The sequence below is a fragment of the Bos taurus genome, chromosome 10, assembly GCF_002263795.3.
Source record: "Bos taurus isolate L1 Dominette 01449 registration number 42190680 breed Hereford chromosome 10, ARS-UCD2.0, whole genome shotgun sequence".
NCBI lineage: Eukaryota > Metazoa > Chordata > Mammalia > Artiodactyla > Bovidae > Bos > Bos taurus.
The window spans coordinates 15,175,149-15,193,866 of NC_037337.1; the positions used below are offsets into that span (position 1 = coordinate 15,175,149).

General features: G+C 49.6%; 1 protein-coding gene across 2 annotated transcripts in view; it reads right to left on the reverse strand.

The window, feature by feature from the left end:
• The window catches only part of ITGA11 (integrin subunit alpha 11), a 133,243-nt gene that overhangs the window by 46,253 nt on the left and 68,272 nt on the right, over window positions 1-18,718 (reverse strand). For both annotated transcript variants that reach the window (XM_002690525.6, XM_059890771.1), the window contains exons 4-10: window positions 17,223-17,314; window positions 14,541-14,655; window positions 11,847-11,974; window positions 10,344-10,492; window positions 4,853-4,997; window positions 4,364-4,529; window positions 2,776-2,846 (exon numbers count right to left, since the gene is read on the reverse strand). In XM_002690525.6, the coding sequence (XP_002690571.2) occupies window positions 2,776-2,846; window positions 4,364-4,529; window positions 4,853-4,997; window positions 10,344-10,492; window positions 11,847-11,974; window positions 14,541-14,655; window positions 17,223-17,314 (866 nt within the window). The remainder of the gene's footprint in view (window positions 1-2,775; window positions 2,847-4,363; window positions 4,530-4,852; window positions 4,998-10,343; window positions 10,493-11,846; window positions 11,975-14,540; window positions 14,656-17,222; window positions 17,315-18,718) is intronic.

Below are 18,718 nucleotides of genomic sequence, written 5' to 3' on the forward strand. Positions count from 1 at the left end.
TCTAGATTCCCTGATTCCTGGGCACACACAGATCACAGTATGAGAAGCAGGAGACTGCACTTATCATTTAGGAGTCTTTCTCCCCAACTAGACTGTGAATTGCTGTCAGTTGAAATGGTATCTTCATCTCTATATATCCCAGTGCCTCACAGCCAGGCCCAAGGGGAGATGCTCAAAAACTGACCTTGGAATGGAAGATGGAGACATGGGACATTCTCTCTCTCTTGCTGTCCGCGCCATCAGGGCTGGGCCCCCGTGTGTGCTCAGCCTTTCTCCAGTCCTGTGGGTATAACTTCCTCTCTTTTCTTGCCTGCTGCCACCCATGGCTGCTGAAATCCTTGTCCTCAGGGGCCTGTCCAAGCCCCAGACTCCCCTGATCCTCCCCTGAATCTCCTTTCCCTTAGCCTGGGCCTTTCCTTCTGTAAAACCCTGATCACACACAGCCTTGGCAAGGACTGTTTTTGTTTTTGCTAAACCATGCAGATCTTAATTCCCTGATTAGGGATCAAACTTGTGCCCCCTGTAGAGGAAGTGTAGAGTCTTAGCCACTGGACCACCAGGGAAGTCCCTCATGCTGCCTTGATAAGTGTTAGATGGGTCCACGTGGTTCCCCACTGAGCAGGGAGTCTCTACAGGGGCTCCATGGATGGGCGGGCCTCCTGAAGTTATATACCTGTACTCAGAAGTCTGTAGTTTCTGTCATCTTATTCTCTAAGTTCAGGACTGCTGTTCTGCGTTGTTTTCAGGCTGACTCCTATTTGGCAAGAATAAATTCTGCTTCCTTTTGATATCTTGGGGCTTCCCTGGTGGCTCAGACAGTAAAGCGTCTGCCTGCAATCCGGGAGACCCGGGTTCGATCCCTGGGTTGGGAAGATCCCCTGGAGAAGGCAATGGCAATCCACTCTAGCACTCTTGCCTGGAAAATCCCATGGACGGAGGAGCCTGATAGGCTACAAGGCTACATACAGTCCATGGGGTTGCAGAGAGTCGGACACGACTGAGTGACTTCACTTTCACTTTGATATCTTAGTTGCATTTGACAAATGCTTGTTGGATTTAATGAAATTGATTTTCTTTGTTGCATTTTCTAACTAGCCCTGACCCCAGAGTCAGGAGTCCAGGGCTAGTCCAGCTGGAACACAGAACTTGATGCCTGACCTGTGTGAATGAATGATGCCCTTGCCCCTCCTGATATGCAGCCCCTTACCCGCAGACTGGGAGCTTCCTGAGGTCAGGGCTCTTGCCTCTGTACCTCCTGGGATAGAGCACAGGGCCCAGCACAGAAAAGGCATTGAAAAGATTTGCTAATGTGACCACCTAAAATGGGACAACTATTACCATCTGCCAACTCTGCAGGGCTGTTTTTGAGCATGAATGAGGCACAGAAATTTTCTGAAAAAAAAGTTAAAGTGCTTGGCACATATTTTGCATGACTACTGTCAATATAGAGCAGTAATATTTATATCTTGCTGTATTCAATGGGCACGAGATAGTCCAGATGCAGCTCAGGAAACGCTGAGCCTGAGCCGCATTTCCGTCCATCTGCCCGCTGTGTGCTGGGCATCCATCCCTCTCCCCTCCGACCTGGGATCTCTGACTCAGTGCCCCCTCAGATCCCACCCACTCTCATGGAACAGCTGCTCAGTGTGGGGGGAAAGCATGAGGCTAATGTTTCTCTCACTTGTGTCACTGCAGCAGGTCATTCGGCCTTCCCGGGACGTGGCTTCTGTACCTGGAAACTGGGAATAAGGAACCCTGGCACATTCACCTCACAGAGGAGTGGGGAGAATTCATGGGGTTAATGGAAGTGATGTGGAAGTGGGATGGGCGGATGGGCCTTTTCTGGCAGATTGGGAGGTGTGGCCCCTTCCCATGGGCCCAGCTGGGCAGAGCACACGCACAAACCCAGGGCACCTGTCAGCCCGGAGTGTGCTCACAGGGGTGTGTGCTGATACCAGAAGCGCAGGCTTTCCCCACAGGTACTCTCAGGCAGGGCTCTGCCTCCAAACGGCTTTAGAAGTAAAGCATGCTCACAGCTATGGACTCCTCTGCCCTGCCGGCAGGCTTCCCAGGTGGCTGAGTGGCAAAGAATTCGCCTGCCAGTGTGGGAGACTCAGGAGACGCGGGTTCAGTCCCTGGGCCGGGAAGATCCACTAGCATAGGAAATTGCAACCCACTCCAGTATCCTTGCCTGGAAAATTCCACGGACAGAGGAGCCTGGCAGGACACGACTGGGCGACTGAGCACGCATGCATATGTCCCTCTGGCAATCCTGTGAGGTTTCAGCCCCATCCTGAGAATCAGAACCAGGTGAAGCATGTGCCCCAGACCTAGCCCGACGCTGGTGACACCATGGGTCTGCTTGGGACCCCTGCAACGTGACGCCGAGCCCGCATGTGGAGAGGCCCCTGTGGGCCACCTGCTGGAGCACATCTGGGACTTCTGCCCACATGGACACAGGGCTGGGCCCTCACACACAGGCCGCCTCAGGCATGCGGGGCACAGTTAGAGCCCAGGCAATGGGTTTTGCCACTCTGGCCTAGTTTTTGCACAAGGCTCTGTGGACCGAACTGGACCTTTGGTCCTGGGGGACATGTCCCCACCAGCACCCTGCACAGAGAGGCCTTGAGACAGCTAATTGTAAATTGATGGTTTTGATGTCCCTCTTCTAGCCACAGAGACGAGAAGCAGAGAGACCCCAAGAAAGAGAGCAAGGGGCATGAGAGACAGCCCAGGAATGGCAGGGTGGGAGGGCAGCTCTAAACCCATCCTTACCTCCACCACGTGAGAGGAAAAGCCCGTCTGTGACATTTCCAGCCCGAAGGAGGTTTCGTTCTTGTTCGTGCCTAAAACAGAGGGACCGAAAGATGTCAGCTGCATGCATGACTTCTTAGCGCCAGACATGTCTGCAGCTCAGTCCCCAGCATCTGTGACCTGGAAGCACTTTCAGTGAGGTGAGACAGGGCCCCAGGTCTGAGTCCAGCTCATCCACCCCAACAGCAGGCCCCTTCCAGGTGGCCATGTGGGTTTATTATTAGCAACCCTGCTGAAAAGGGATTGGAACACCTTATATTACAGGGCACGCCCACTATGAGAGTGTCAACATAGGGGAAAGATCCAGAAAAAGTGCATGGAAAGAAATCATCTACATTGTTGGCAAGAAATGGAATTTCCCACTTTGTTCATTCTTACTATTTGCCAGATTCGGTTCCAGATGCCTCTGGATGGTTCCCAAATTGTAAATCGACCCTTAGGAGGAAGAGTTGTCACCACTGCGGATTTGCACAAGGAATCCCATGTGTGTCGAAAGCTCCTCCCTGCAGAGGGGCTCCGACGTGTCCATGTAGACAATGTTCTTATCACACAAAGCAACCATTTTGAGAATAAATTCACTGATCTATGCTTAATTCTAGGGTAAGGGTCAAACTCAGGTCCCTACTTTCTGTTCCTTTATCATCATCTTTGAGGGTTAGTTTTTCTCTTTTCCCGTGTCTGTAGCTCATCATTTCCCATGCAGAGCAGGCTGCTCGGGCTCTGGGATGTTGTGCTGCCTTCTCTTTCTTTTGACACTCCTCCCGTATGGTAGAAGAGAACCCAGTATGGCAAGGTCCCCCCTACAGCAATATATGGTGCAAAGGAGCCCTGCACAAATCAAAACTGGAGTTTGAATCAAAAGGAGCGAGACAGTCTGAGGAAACCTTGCAAAATGGTGCGGTGGGAGGTGGCAGGACTCGGGGAGTAAGTGTTTCAGGCTGTGGAGTTGGGCTCAGCTGGGCTCAACTCGGGCTGCCAGATAAAATACGGGATGCTCAGTTAAGTTTGAATTTCAGACAAACAGTGAATGGTTTTTTAGTATGTCTGCCACAAATGCTGTATTTTATATTTGCTATATCTGGCAACCCTCATTCAAACCCCAATTCCTTCCCAAGTGGTGGGAGCTCTGGCAAGTCATTTAGTCCCTCCGAACTGCAGTTACCTCCATGGTAAGAGGAGGAGCTTATCAGCAAAACCAGACTTCAAGGCTGTTTGGAAAGTGCGGAGCCTCACATCCAGCATGGGAGCGCTGGGGTTTATCAGGAAGGGAGGACTTCTAAACCCTCTCATCCTGTGGGGCTGGATTTTTTTTTTTTTTTAATGTGGACCATTTTAAAAAGTCTTTATTGAATTTGTTACTTCTGTTGTTTACATTCTGGTTTTTTGGCCAGGACTTAGCTCCCGGATCAGGGATGGAACCCTGCATTGGAAGGTGAAGTTTTAACCACTGGACCATCAGGGAAGTCCCTGTGGGGCTGGATTTTGCTCACGTGGGCTTTGCCTGCCAGGAGCCCAGGAACATGAGCGCCACTCAGGAAGCAGTGCTCACCTTCCAAGCTGAAGATCCTGTCCCCCAGGGCGTCGACAATGTCCTTCAGGGCTGCCTCATCTGTGACGTTGAAGAAGTGTTTGTCATCAGGGTCACTGGCGATGTATTTGATTTCGTTCAGAAAAGCTTCTGGGTTGATCCCCCTGCGGTTGTAGTAGCCCAGGACCTGCCAGGGAACGGGGGGCAGGGGCGACAGACAGGACATGGCACAGACTTCCCCCAACACCCAGGGCAGGCTGGAGCGACTGCTCTAAGGTAGGGTGCTGGGGGTGGGAGGCTTGGAGGTGTTTTCCAGTTTCTGAGATTTCAGAACCTGCCTGGCAATGGAGGGAAGAAAAAACCCACAGCTGTTGTGAAGACGTAACAAGGACAGGCCCATTTGAAGGCCCGGATGTGTAGTTCACTCCCCCACCCAACAGAGTCCCCAGGGGGTTGATGGCAAAGCCTCTAGAAGGTAGGCAGAGGCGGGATGGGTGGGACAGGACTCACGGCCACGGCGTATCTGGTCACGTTGTCCCTCTCGCTTTGCTGGATCACCTTCTCTAGGTCTGGGCTGTCGTGGGACTCCCCATCTGTGATGACAATCATCACCTTCTTGGCCCCTTTCCTTCCGCCCTTCTGGAAAGCCTCTGAGCTGGAACCCGAGCACAGGGGAGGGTCACAGAGGGAAGTGGGGATGGGGCAACCCCCCAAACTCCTGCAGAGGTGCGGCCACAGGAGCCAGGGCTAAGCTCCCTGGGCAACTCTACAGCTGTTGGAACCTCAAATCAAAGAAGAAGCTGGATTGAGACACCCAGACTACTTGTCCACTGGCTGCTCAGATGGGTCTTAAATCTGCTTGTCTTTATATTTATTAAAAAAATTTTTTTTAATTTTATTGGAGTATAGTTTCTTTACAATGTTGTGTTGCTGCTATACAGCAAATTGAATCAGCTATATGAATACATTCTGTGGGCTTCCCTTGTGGCTCAGCTGGTAAAAAAAATTCGCCTGCAATGTGAGAGATCAGGGTTTGGTCCCTTGGTATACATATATATACACATATACATGTATGTGTACATATACACACATGTATACATATATCCCCTCTCTTTTGGGTTTCCTTCCCGTTTAGGTCACCACAGAACATCCCTTGTGCCATACAGTAGGTTCTCATTAGTTACCTATTTTAGACATAGTATCAATAGTGTATATATATTAATCCTCATCTCCTAATCCATCCCGCCTCCTCTTCCCCCGTTATCCATACGTTTGTTCTCTACGTCTGTGTGTCTATTTCTGCTTTGCAAATAAGTTAATCTATACCATTTTTCCTAGATTCCACATACATATATGCATTAATATGTATTTGTTTTTCTCTTTCTGACTTACTTCACTCTGTATGACAGACTCTAGGTCCATCCATGTCTCTGCAAATAATGGCACGATTTCATTTCTTTCTATGAAATTGAGCAACATTCAAATCTGCTTGTCTTTAAAAAGTGACTTTAAAAAAACCCCTCTCAAGTCCTGATCATGCTGCTTTGGGCAAGCAGAAGGGAGGGGGTGGTTCTGGGAGGGGAGTTCAGGGTCAGGTGGAGACCTTTAGAGGCCCTAATTTCATGGTTCAAAAACCCCAGCGCACATTAGAATCACCTGGGGAATTAAAATAAAAATGATGCCAGGCCCCACCTGGACTCATGGAATCAGAATCTCTGGAGTGTAGCCGGGGTACCGGAATTTCCCAAAAGTTCTAATGAACACGGGAGTTTGAGAACCACTTCCCTAAGATCTGAAAAGGTGGTGAGCCAGAGCAATTCAACACCCAAGCAAAAGTGTGTGATGAAGCGTGACAAAGATTTTCCCCAGGAGAACCACTTTGATTCTATTTTGGGGACTATTAAATATCAAATTCTATGACAAATATTCTTCTTTCTTGCTTTTAATTTTGTTTTCAGTGGCCAGAGCAGGTGCTTGGCCTGCCTACCGGGCAGTGCCGCCAGGGGCCTGGGGGCTGGCATGCTGTGGACAGACCCTCGAAGCTGGCGACCCATCTATGAAGCAGAAAAGATTGGCTCCTGAACCATCACTAGCTTTTGGCGACCCATCTACGAAGCAGAAAAGATTGGCTCCTGAACCATCACTAGCTTTTGGTGCCTGTATGGCCAACTCTCCTTCAGACCGTGAGGTTCTGAATTTTCCAATAAGGAATTAAAACAAATGTTATCCTTAGGCACTGCAGTAAATCCTCACGGGTCTGACCCATAGATTTAAGCACCATGATGCCAGGTTAAATTCCACCTCCAGGCTCCAAGGTGTTAGTTACCAGAGGTATCTTTTGTTACATGGCAAGCTGATGAGGTGACATGCATGATTTAGATGCTGAGAAATTCACAAAAGTTAGAATAAATTGGTTCAGAGCATTTTCAAGCTACCAGTTAAGAGAAATGGAGCATCTGCCACTCTCTGAGAAATGCTATGATATTCTGGATATGCTGGCTTAAAAAAAAAAAAACCCTCTAATTTTAGTATGAGGCGTGGACTGAGGCACACTTGACAGGACAAAATATAGAGAATATTTTGGGCTTAAGCCCAACTCAGTGGAGGGAGTCTGCGAGCCCCTCAGAGCAGACTCAATATGCTCCCAGACCTTCTTGGAGGGCCAGGTCCAGGAACAACACTTCAGGAGAAAAAAATACGGCAGGGGAAAGAGGTTCTATTACATATAGAGCCAAGGACATTTCAGGATTATATTTCCATAGAGTGGAATGGTGTGAATATCTGTATGAATCTGTAATTGCGTAAATACTGGCATGAGTCATTGGATTTAAAATTGTGAGTTTGTGCTGTGTAAAAGACTTGGGTTCGTTGCTTTGTAAATTAGACTGTAACTTCCTGGACAGCAGTGAGAGCTTTATGCTCATGATAGGTTCCATGAACCTGGAAGCCAGGGTGACCGGGTGGAGAAAGCAGGTCGTAGCATGTCTCCTTTCTGCTCAAATCCTGTCCTGGCTCCCATTTCTCCCAGGTCCTGACAGTGGATCGCCAGACCCTCAGTGACCCTTCTAACCCCTCCTCCTGCTGGAATCTTCCCTGATCCTGGGACCACCAGGCACATTCTTGTCTTATGGCCTTTATCGGAGCTTCTCCCTCTTGGAACTTCCTCCACTCGGCACCCCGGTGGCCAGCTTGCTCACCTCCTTCAAGTCTCCACTCAAATGTTAATTCTCAGTGAAGCCTTCCCTGACTTCCCCGTTAATGCTGATTGAATACCTGCCATCTCCAACTTGCTTGGCTGCCTTCACCAGGCTGTATTTCCCACCCCTCATCCCCACCCCAGGCTTGCCAGTGGCTCAGTGATAAAGAATTCACATGCCAATGCAGGAGACATAGGTTCGATCCCTGGGTTAGGAAGATACCCTGGAGAAGAAAATGGCAACCCACTCCAGTATTCTTGCTGGGATAATACCATGGACAGAGGAGCCTGATGGTCTACAGTTGATAGGGTTGCAAAGGGTTGAACATAACTTAGCAACTAAACAACAAGAACATTTGTCCACCATATCTTGTGTCTTCTAGCATACTATATATATATATTTTTTTGCTTATTGTCCGCCTCACCCTCAGCTTCATGAAGGCAGGACATTTATCTATTTTGTTCACTGATTCATCCTGAGTACCTAAAACTGCATGAGGCATATAGTAGATGCTCAATAAAAAGTGTTGCATGAATAAAGGTGGCATCACAGTGCTGTCCCGCCCCCTCCCCTAAAGCCACACGTGGCCAGAGTCACCGTCATGCGCACGCCTGATGGGGACATTCTTGTCCCTAAGAACCTTCACTGGCCACTCACATTGCTTTGGCTACAACAGTACCACTCTCATAATCTAGTTCCAAACCTTCTTTGCAGCTTCAGGGCTTACTATCCCCCCAACACAAACTGCTCAGAGCAAAGCTCTGAACATAAATGTTCCTTGGCTTTCCCTCTCCTCTGTTCTTACTGGGGCAGAATGTCTTCTCTGCCTCTCCCTGCTGGCATCCTGGCATCTTCCTAGGATAGGTCAGATGTCCCCCAATCCTGGCAGTCCTCCCAAGACCCTCCCTTGGAGCCTTCCCTCTCTGACCCTCACTGAGTTAGGCTGACACTTGTCAGGGCTTCCCTATCAAGCCCGGGCTCACGAGTTACCATTTTTATAAGCCCTCAAGTCCATGGCCTGGGTCTCTTAGTTTAGTAGGTGCACAGAAAAAAATGCACTATGAATAGCGGAGTGAGGAAGGAAAACCTTTGACTTTAAAAGGAGCCAGCTGTAATTGGGACCACAGACTTGGCCAGGCAGAGCAGATTTGAAAGTTCACTTGAGGTGCAGGTTGCAGACCCCAGCGGTGCTTGTGAGTCACGATGGTTCAAGTCACTAGGTGAGTCGCACACTTACACTTAACCTGGGGGAGATGGGCTGCACAAAGATGGAAACAGTGGGCTCCACCCCACTGGCAGTCAGTCTGCTTCTCACTGATAGCTCAGGGGGTGTGGGCTTCCTCAGTTCTCCACTGGCCACTTCACAAGGGCCTACTCGGGGGTCTCAGGGGCTCACCCCCATGAAGACAAAACAGCAACAAGGGCCCATTTCTCAGGAGGGTGAGTATGAGCCATCTTTACAAACAGAGATGTTCATTTAGGGAAAAAGCGTGAGCAAGTTTTATCAGTAAACAGAAATACGCTGGTGGAGCATATAATCATAAAGAGTCGTGAGGTTGGAAAAAACTTACTCTTTGACCACATGAAATCATGTCACTACTAAATAGCTCCCACATTGTGGAATTCTGCTAAACACATTGACTAACCCTGCTTGAGGGGGGATTATAAGATAATAGGACTGTGGTCTCAATGAACACAGCCGAGCTCATATCATAGGTGTAAAATTTATACATTTAAATCTCAATGCCTTGGACACAGTAATCTTGGGAGTTTAGGCTACAGCTGGAAAGATCTGGGGAAACTGACTTTAAAATCATTCACTGGTTCCAGTGCGGGTGAGTACAGTGTTCTGAGCAATGCCAGGGTCACTGGAATAAGCACTTAGCTCTCTGGATGGCTATAAATAACATTCATTATCACTGTGAGTTCTTGTGTCACGTTTAAAGAACCAGCCTCATGGCTCTGTAATCTCAGATGTTAGATTTGACTCTGTTACTCACATTCCACTGATGAAAAATACCCCACAAGAAGATTCTGTCCTCATGCGACCCACACACTTTTGATAGGGTCTCAGTGGTAGAAGATATTTCCTGAAGTTGGCTGCAAAAATATCCCCTGTCCCCCAAAGGCTCTTCTGTGACGTGATGTTACCTTGCCATTCCTCCATCAAGGAGGGAAATTAAATTCTCTTCTCCTTGAACCTGAGCTAGCCTTAGGGACTTGCTCAATTGTAGACTATGGCAGGGACTTCCCTGGTAGTCCAGTGGTTAGGACTCCATGCTTCCACTGCAGGAGGCAGGGGTTCAATCCCCAGCCAAGGAACTAAGATCTCATATTCTGTGTGGTATAGCCATAAGAAAACTATGGCAGAAGTTATATTCTGGGGCTTCTGCAGCTAGGTCACAGGCAGTGTTGGAGTTCCTGCCTGGGTCCCTTGGAAAGATTCCTCTCAAAGGCTGACTGCCATAAGGTGAGAGTGTCAAGCCACATGCCCACGCACAGGGGCTCAGATTGCCAGCCTCAGATGAACTCCCAGCCCACGGCCAGCGTCCACTGCCAGCCTCGTGAGCGTGCCATTCTGGATGACCAGTCCAGTTGAACCTTCAGATGACAACAGCCCCAGCTAACACCAGACTTCAACCACTTGAGAGAACCCAAGGAGAACTGACAGCTGAGCCCAACCGATGCCCAGTACTTTGAGGGATTAATTATTGTCTCTTCAGACACTAAATTTTGTGGGGCAGCAATAGATAACTAGAACAGTATCTAAGATCTAGAAAAATTAATTTTTTTTTTTTTTTTACCGAGCAAATTCAATTCCAAATGCTGTCCGGGTTTCCGTTCCTCCTCTCTGCTCAATGTGGCTGGCAGCTTCCACCACGTCCTTCACAGACCTGTAGTCATTGAGGTGAAATTCGTGTACCACATCTTCTCCGTACTGCACCACTCCAACCTGTGAGGAAAAGGAGGGGCAGCAGAATGTCTTGACCCTGAAGGCTGGCCCTTCGGTGATGAGGCCTCCTGGAGTCATCTCTCTGGGACTGTTCAGGAGTGAGGAGGCCTGGGGACCTTCCGAAGGGAGAGGGATTAAGCCAAAGGGAAGCAGGTTCTGCAAAGTCCTGGGAACGAATGGCTGGCTTGGTGAGACAAACGGGAGGTGCCTATCAAAAGAGGAAACTGATCTAAAAGGTCCAGCAGATTAAGTTTCTTACTTAAAAAGACAAAAGTTGAGCATAGAATTGAAATCTAAAATCTTAGGAACAGTATGGGAGGATGGGCTATGGCATTGTTCACCAAAATCTGGAACTAACATTCTTTATATTTTGGAAGAGAAGTCTGAAATATTAATTAGCCTCAAATATTAATATCCTTAAAAGAAACAAAATCTTAAAAGAATAAACAAAACCTACCTGTAGTAGGACTAGAATGAACAAATATTATCGTTGGATGGGCCCACAGAGTTTATTTGGTAAAGGTGCATTTCCGAATGCTGAATTTTCACCTGGCATACCCTACAAGATGATCTCCCGGGGTAGGGAACTCATCACTTCATGAGAAAGCCCACTCTCTTTTTAACAGCTTTGATTGTTACAAAACAATTTCTTAGGGCTTTCCTAATGGCTCAGTTGTAGAGAGTCTGCCTGTCAATGCAGAAGACATGGATTTGATCCCTGCTCTGGGAAGATCCACATGCCACGGAGCAACCATGACTACTGAGCCTGTGTACTGCTACTAGAGTAGCCCCCCACTTGCTGCAACTAGAGAGAAGCCTGCATGGCAATGAAGACCCAGCACAGCCAAAAACAAATAAATTAAATTACTAAATAAATAATTTCTTAGATGACTTGAAATCTGCCACCTTGTCATTTCTAGTCACCGGTCCTCATTTGGCCTGCCAAAACAATACTGAGTAAACCTCCCCCCTCACTGGCTAGGCAGCATTTCAAATATGTGCTGGCAGCTTTGACTACTTCCCCAGTCTCTTCTCCAAGATCAAAGTGTCTAATTCTCCCCCTGCCTCACCCAGCAGGATTCTGCTGCCTTCTCACTCTCTGGCTGATCAAAGTTTTTGTTAATAGATGGTGTCCATCCCAGAGGACAGTGGTTGACCCACCCAATGATGTCCCAGACTGTCCCTTGATGTGCCCAGTGGAGATGGGTGTCTTGGGCTGCAGGGCCCTGTGGCTGGCCCTTTCGCCTACATCTTTCTAGTGCATGCAAAGACACTCCCCCACACCTCAGGGCAGCATCTACCATGGGTTTGGAGGGCCCTGTTTGGAGGAGGAAAGAGTCCCAGCCCTGCTCACCTGGATCTGCCCGGGACCAATGTAAAACTTCTTTAGGATGTTGATGAGGAAGTGCTGAACCTCCACCCAGGGGTAGATACTGTTGGAGCCGTCCAGGACAATGACGATGTCCATGTAGGTCTGGCACCCTGGGAAGTGAGGACATGGTCATTATTACCCCAGGAGCCAGTGTCTGAAAATCTCGGGTTCCCTGAATGACTGTCCAAGGAAGCCTGGTCTGGGAGCCGTCTTCAGGCTGAACACTTATTTGGGCCACGTGAGAGAGGAGCCCAGGAATTCCTGATGCTGCTCCACGGCTCTGAGCTGGCTGTCTAAACACAGCATCAGTTAAGCCAGAATGCTTCTGCTCCTCCTCAGGAACTGACCACCATTGGCTGGTCCTTGTTTGGGAGGCAGCTGACACTGCCCAAATCAGTAGTTCATTATTGTGTATTTTACAGTAATGGGCAGGCTGGCATTTATCACTTTCAGCTTGAATGAATGGGCTTCACTTCTTAGGAGGGAGGCATGGTGTAATGGCTAGAAATGTGGAACCTGGCATCAGACTGTTTGACCTCTGGCTTTGACCTTGGGCAAGGTACTTAACAACTTGGCATCGGTTTCGCTTCTGTAGAAGAGGCATAATGATAGCAGAGGATTGCTATGAGGAATTAACAAGGTGATGCTTCCCGGGCTGAACTCAAGAATCTTAGCTGATCCTCGTGTTATTTTTTTAACCAAACCAGTTTGTTAACGTAGTAATGACATCATCAGGTCAAGCTCTTGTGCCTTGATCTCTGCTTTGAGTCTGAAAGTTTCTCTATATTCTTGTAATATGAATACCAAATTAAAATGAATAATAGCAACAGAATGAATAATGAAACCTTGGTACCATAACAAATGGAAAAAGCATCTTTTAACATCTAAGGAATTGATTTCTGTTTGTGAAACAGCTGGGGTTACCCTGAAATAAGATCATGAATCTGGTATGATATACACTAAACTATACCACATTGAAATACTGGGCACCTGCTTATTTTCACTGGAGGATTTTCACACTATTTTCAAATAAATCTACTTTATAGCAATACAGCGGGAGGGCTTTGTGAGTCAGCCACTCCAGTAACTCCTGCATCGTGGAGGTTCAGCATGTTGCCAGCAGTGCTCCAGGAGGGCAAGGTGGTGGGTTTGAGCCCAAGAGCCTGTCTCAGGCTCTGTGACTGGGAGAGCACTTTAGAGGCTCTGGGTGGCTCGGATGCTCAGGGTTGCCTCTGCTTTAGGAGAAGCTGTGTGGATGGCTCTCGGCTCGTCTGCATGCTACATGTAGCATGTGATGGCCCTACGCCTCCAGGCTGATGGTGCCAATAACTTTGTCCTTCTCCAGTGCACCCGGCCCCTGTGGATCCAGCATGTGCTGGGGTGCTGCGTGGTGCCGGCAGCCACAAGGATGCGAGACAGAAACGCCTTGATTGAGGGGGTTTCTAATCTACTGGTAGGGACCAGGTTTCTTTTAAAGCCAGTTTTATTATTAGAATGCATTTATTAGTAATGATTTTTTTTCTTAAGATTTCAAAATTTTTTTCAAGACACCTCGGGAAGAGCCTTGCTTTAGGTCTGTGGTTTTTAAACATGGCTGAACACGCTTCTGAACACAAGTGCACACACGTGTGTACACGTACCTGGGGCCTCAACCTAGACCTGCTGAGTTAGATCCTCTGTGGTGTCGGCAGAGGTGGCGGGGGCAAGGGGTAATGTCCTGGGATCTGATCTGCTGGTCAGCGGGGTGAGGAGGAGGAGGTTCTGGGAGGCTGAACCCAGAGGGAAAAGTAGCTCCAGGCTGGGAGGCACACCTCACGTGATCTGCTGCAGCCCTCCTCCCAGCCCAGCCGCTGCCTCTGCTCTCCCGCTGATGTTGTGTGAGAACAGAATTGAAGCCACCTCATCACCCGCAAGAGGACCACTTCGCAGCCCCAGTGGGACTGACCCTTCCTCCCCGCTCCTCCACGTACCACCTTCTGTCTCTGACTGGGCGCTGTTGTTCGGAGGGAGGCTGCCTTTAGCCAGAGGAGCTGATCCCCTCACCCTCAATAAAGCAGGCCGCAGCTGTTGGGCAATGGTATTTAGCCCACAGGAAATAGTGAGGCTCGGAGCCAAGCCAGAGGCAAGGTCTGCACTTGACGTCCCAGATTTTCCTGGCAGGTGTGGAGAGAGTGGGAGGTTTGTGTTCCATGAGGCCCCGGGAAAGCTGGGCAGCACTTCCTCACGTCCAGGAACACGGATTAGATGGGACTATTACCAGGAACACTTCTGTTCTCCTTGGCCTTGCACCTACAGGGCAGCTGCACTGCGTAACATCAGAGGGCACCGTTCACACTGCAGTTAGTACACGTCCCCAGTAGTGAACCACGTCCCCAGATTGTGCTGTGCACAGCCTGCCTGCTGTACATGGCAACCGGGCCATCTCTTCCTCACTCGGGTTTTCAAAGAGCCTCTCTGGTTGTCAGGGTGGTCTTCATAACCTTAACCCCCCCACCATCACTCTGTAGGGGAGGGTGGGCCAGGATTGTGACCCCAGATGTTACCCAGAGAGCCGGAGCTGGGTGGGGCTAGAGCCCAAGTTCTGCTTTGTAGCCTCGGGATGGGGAGGTCAGAGCCCGGGGCCTCCCAGGGACTGCCGGTTGCTCAGCCCGAGTCTACAGATTGGAAGCCACTTACTTTGGAGAGCGGGGGCCACGGTCTTGGAGAACCTGAAGTTAGAGTTGACCCGTGAACACATCCCTGTGGTGTAGTAGGAACTCCCACACTCGTGCGACCAGAGGGGGCTGCAGGCCTGTGGAGCACAGAACGGACCCCCAGTCAGTGGAGGCCGCAGGGTCCGAGCCCAACAGCCTTTGGCCCAGCCCCACCCTCCAAGACACAAGACAGAATCCTCCATCTGAGTGCTGGTATCCTAAATTTCTCTTGTGGTAACATGTACCAGTTTCCTTGGTTTCAGGCGGAAGGGAGACTAACTAACCTTGGAGTCCGCTGTTGTATTTTCAAGGATCCCCTTCTCCACCCCATCATCCGGGGTGTGACTCTCTTTCCCCTGCTTGTCCACCCCTCCCACCACACAGGAGGCAGGAAAACCTTGTCATCCATGGGAGGGAACCTTTCAAAAGTCTTCCTGAAGAGGTCACCTGAAGGTCATTACTGGGCAAACTTCCAGGACAGGGTCCCAACAACATGCCCATGGCTCCTTGCTAGGGAAAGGAAAAAGTGTGTTTCTGCTTTTTCTCTGAAATTTGTTACCAAAACATGGATGTCAGCCCCTCGTTTAAAGACTGAATGATGAGTCCCTCTCAGAGTCATTAAAAACGAAAGCTCAGCTTCTGTCTTCATTTTTGTCCTGCTGCTGGGGAACTCAAGACTAAATTTTATGCTGTTATTTCTTTTGGTGTGGAAGAATAATTGTTCCACTTCCAATCCCTTTATTTAATTAGCTTTCTTTTTTAACTCAGATTTTAAAGGTTTTGTTTTATCTGCGTCTTTTGTTGAAGCTTCTGCAAGTTATTTCTGGAAGTGGGGGAGAATGAATAATGGGAGACTAGGTAATGGATAATGGCTGGAGGGATAGATGACGGATAAGTGAGTGGAGGATGGATGGATGGGTGCATGGATGGATGGTGGATGGATGTTGGAAGGGATGGATGATTAGATGGGAGGATGAGGGGGTAGACTGATGTGCAGACAGATGGGTGGCTGAATGAATGGAGGATGGATGGATGGGTGCATGGATGGATGGTGGATGGATGTTGGAAGGGATGGATGATTAGATGGGAGGATGAGGGGGTAGACTGATGTGCAGACAGATGGGTGGCTGAATGAATGGATGGATGGATAGATGAATAGAGGGACAGACATTTGGTTGGGGGATGGGCTGATGAGTAAATGGATGAATGGATGAGTGAATGAGTTAACAAAGGTCGGTATTTACAAACTAGGGTCTTAACCTCCCCACAGAGGCCCCAGGGGTTGTGTCACACCTTCCCTCTTGGACCTTCATTCCATCTTGTGAAGTCAGTGAAATCAAGTTGATAGGGTATGACAAGGAGTCTCAGACGGAGAAGGGTGTCAGACCAAAGCCCCTGACAAGTATGTGTGGACAGTACCAGGGGTCTTGTTGGCCTTGGTTGGGGATGATGAGGGCTGTGGGCTGACCATATACCGAGGCACCTCGGGACTTTCCCTGGTAGAGCCATTATGCTCCTGTCAAATCTCTGAGCACCCCAGTAATCTCACTGCCCTGGTGTCTCATTTGTCAACAGAAATGGACTGATGGGTGAGAGCAGAGAGCGATACTAGCTTTCCTATCTTAAAATAAGTGGTGCATTTTATGGGCTTTTCGGGGTAATTCTTCTCTGAAATCTTCTCTTGCAGCTGTTTCTAGGAGCCATCAGTCCCAGCATCACCCACATTCATGGTGGTTTACTCGAACATGGGGGCAAGGGGCGGGCAGTGTCGATCAATCAGGCCACCCGCACCCGCCACCGTGTGCAAAGCTTGCATATGTGTGCCTGGGCGGGTGCGGAGACCTCCCAGCACCTAGCGCTGCTGACTTTCTGTCCCAACAGCATGCTCATATTACTCATTTATTATCATCACGCCCCCAAACAGAATGGAAGCTTCAAGAGGGCAGGGAGTTCTGCAGACTGCTGAATCCCCAGTGCCCAGCATCAGGCTCAGTTCATTGTAAGAACTCAAAAAATAGTTTAAATGAATGAATATCTCTACCTCCTCAGCCCAGGTACTCCTTCCTTTTTCTGCCTTGCTAAGACTAGTTTCTTCTTTAAAAACAAAATAGAAACATTCTCCAGGAAACCTTCCCGTCTGATCCCCCGTGCAGTTCAGGTGGCCTGCCCCTCTTTATCCTTCCCTCTGTTGTAGAAACTCTGCGTTCACTCATTTATGACTTCCACTCCAAGTCCTCTCAGGGTGTGTGGTGTGTCCTAACTCATCCATTCTGGAGTGGAGATTCGGCCTCTGCCTTGGACCTTGGGCTTCCCAAAGAACAGGATGGCCCCCACACCCTATTGGACTGTTAATAATCTTTATCCCTGTTCCTTTTTAGGCTGTCTGCTCCATGGTTCCCCTCCCCCCAACCTCCAAAGGGAATGTACACAAAAGGCCTCAATCCTTTTTCTTGTCTGAATTGTCCCCCAAAAAAGCTTAGGGTGCAGAAGGCAGAATGGCACAGGCAGGAAGCTGGAGGAGGGGCTGCTCCTGGGGTGCTCAGGGACAGGTGGTCTGGGGGGCAGGCATGTTCAGCCACCCCATGTCCCTTGCGGCCCCGAGCAGAGGGCCTGTGTGGGCCGGAAGGGCTGGGGATTAGAAAGAGGGCCGGGGGGCAGCTCTTACCAGGAAGCTGTTGTCCTTGGGGTTGGTGGCCAGGCTCAGGCCGAGACGCATGTTGTCCTTCCTCTCGGACACGTTGGACAGGGTGACCCTTCCTGGGGTGGAATGGAAAGGCTCAGCCTGCAGTCCCTCCCGCCTGCCGTCCGCCCAGCGTCTGCTGCTGCCGCTGGCCGCCAGAGGGCCCCAAGGCAGAGGCAAGCAGGGTCCTCTCCCATTCTGCTTGCCCCTCTGAACCCCTCGTTCATCTGCAGATCAGTGAGCCCTTCATGGTTTACCAAGGCCTTGCCCGAAGGTCGTCTGATTACTTCCTCTCAACTCGGTGTGAAATGAGGAATGTGAAGCTCAGAGAGGCCAAGCAAGCTGCTCAGAGTCACACAGGAAGAACATGACAGGGCTTTCCATCTCCTAATTCAGAGCGTTCCCTCCTCCAGCCATTTCTCTGTGTCCTACCCCAAACATACCCGGGCACCCCACCGAGGCTGGCTCCTCTGTCTCCTCTATGCAGTGTCTCTTCCACATTTTTCTTCAAGCCAACCTGCCATCAACACTGACCAGTCCCCTGTCCAGCTACCTCAGGGTCCAGCCCTCTGCTCAGCTGATAAACTGACACAAGATAACCGATTCTTTCTCACAGGGAACAAATAGCCAACTTAACAAGAGCCTTCTAGAGGTCCAAGGTCTTGCCCAAGAATGTCCTTCTGGTCCCCAGAGGAATATTCAGGTGAAGGATTATCAGCTGACTGGGTGGAGGGAGAGGGTCATGGCAGATTAAAATTACTGAGTCAATTACACTGGGGAAGGTTTTACCAGATCATTATCTCAGGCCACTGAAGGAAAAGATGTGTTTGAATTCCCCTGTGTGTGTGTGTGTGTGTGTGTGTGTGTGTGTGAGGGACCTGGGAGGTGGGTAGAGTTTAGGGGATAGTGAGTTGGGCATTTTGCTAAGCCCCAGCAAGCAGTCCTCATGTGCTGTGAACAGAGCCTACATGTTTTCTGTGCTTGAGGGGAGGGGTGTGATCTCTAAGAACATTTAGCTCTGCTGGCGATTGGAAGTGTGAAGAGTCGGCCAACCCTCTGGGGCCCAGGCCAGCAGGATCTGGGCCCAGGCACGGGCAGAGGCCAGAACTTCAGACGGCTGACGGCTCTGGGGGGCTGGGGACAGGGCAACTGTGCTTGTTGTTTTTCCCCTTGGTTTCCTGCAGTTTGTAGTAAGGTTCCTTTTGAAATCCAGCCCCTCTTGGCTGTGCTACCAGTGCCTGGGATTGTTTTCTCTTTTTTCTGTCCAAACAAACTAGAGAGAAAATCATACTAATAACCCTGGTGCTTCTCTGATGCTTTATCACTTACAAAGTGCCGCCCGCCCCCACCCTCCCAGGACCCCCTCTTGATCCTGGGTGTTCCAGGGGCCACCATTTCCATTTCATAGAGGGAAAGTCAAGGTGTGCAGAGGAGTTTTGTTGTTGTTTAGTCGCTGAGTTGCATCTGACTCTTTGTGACCC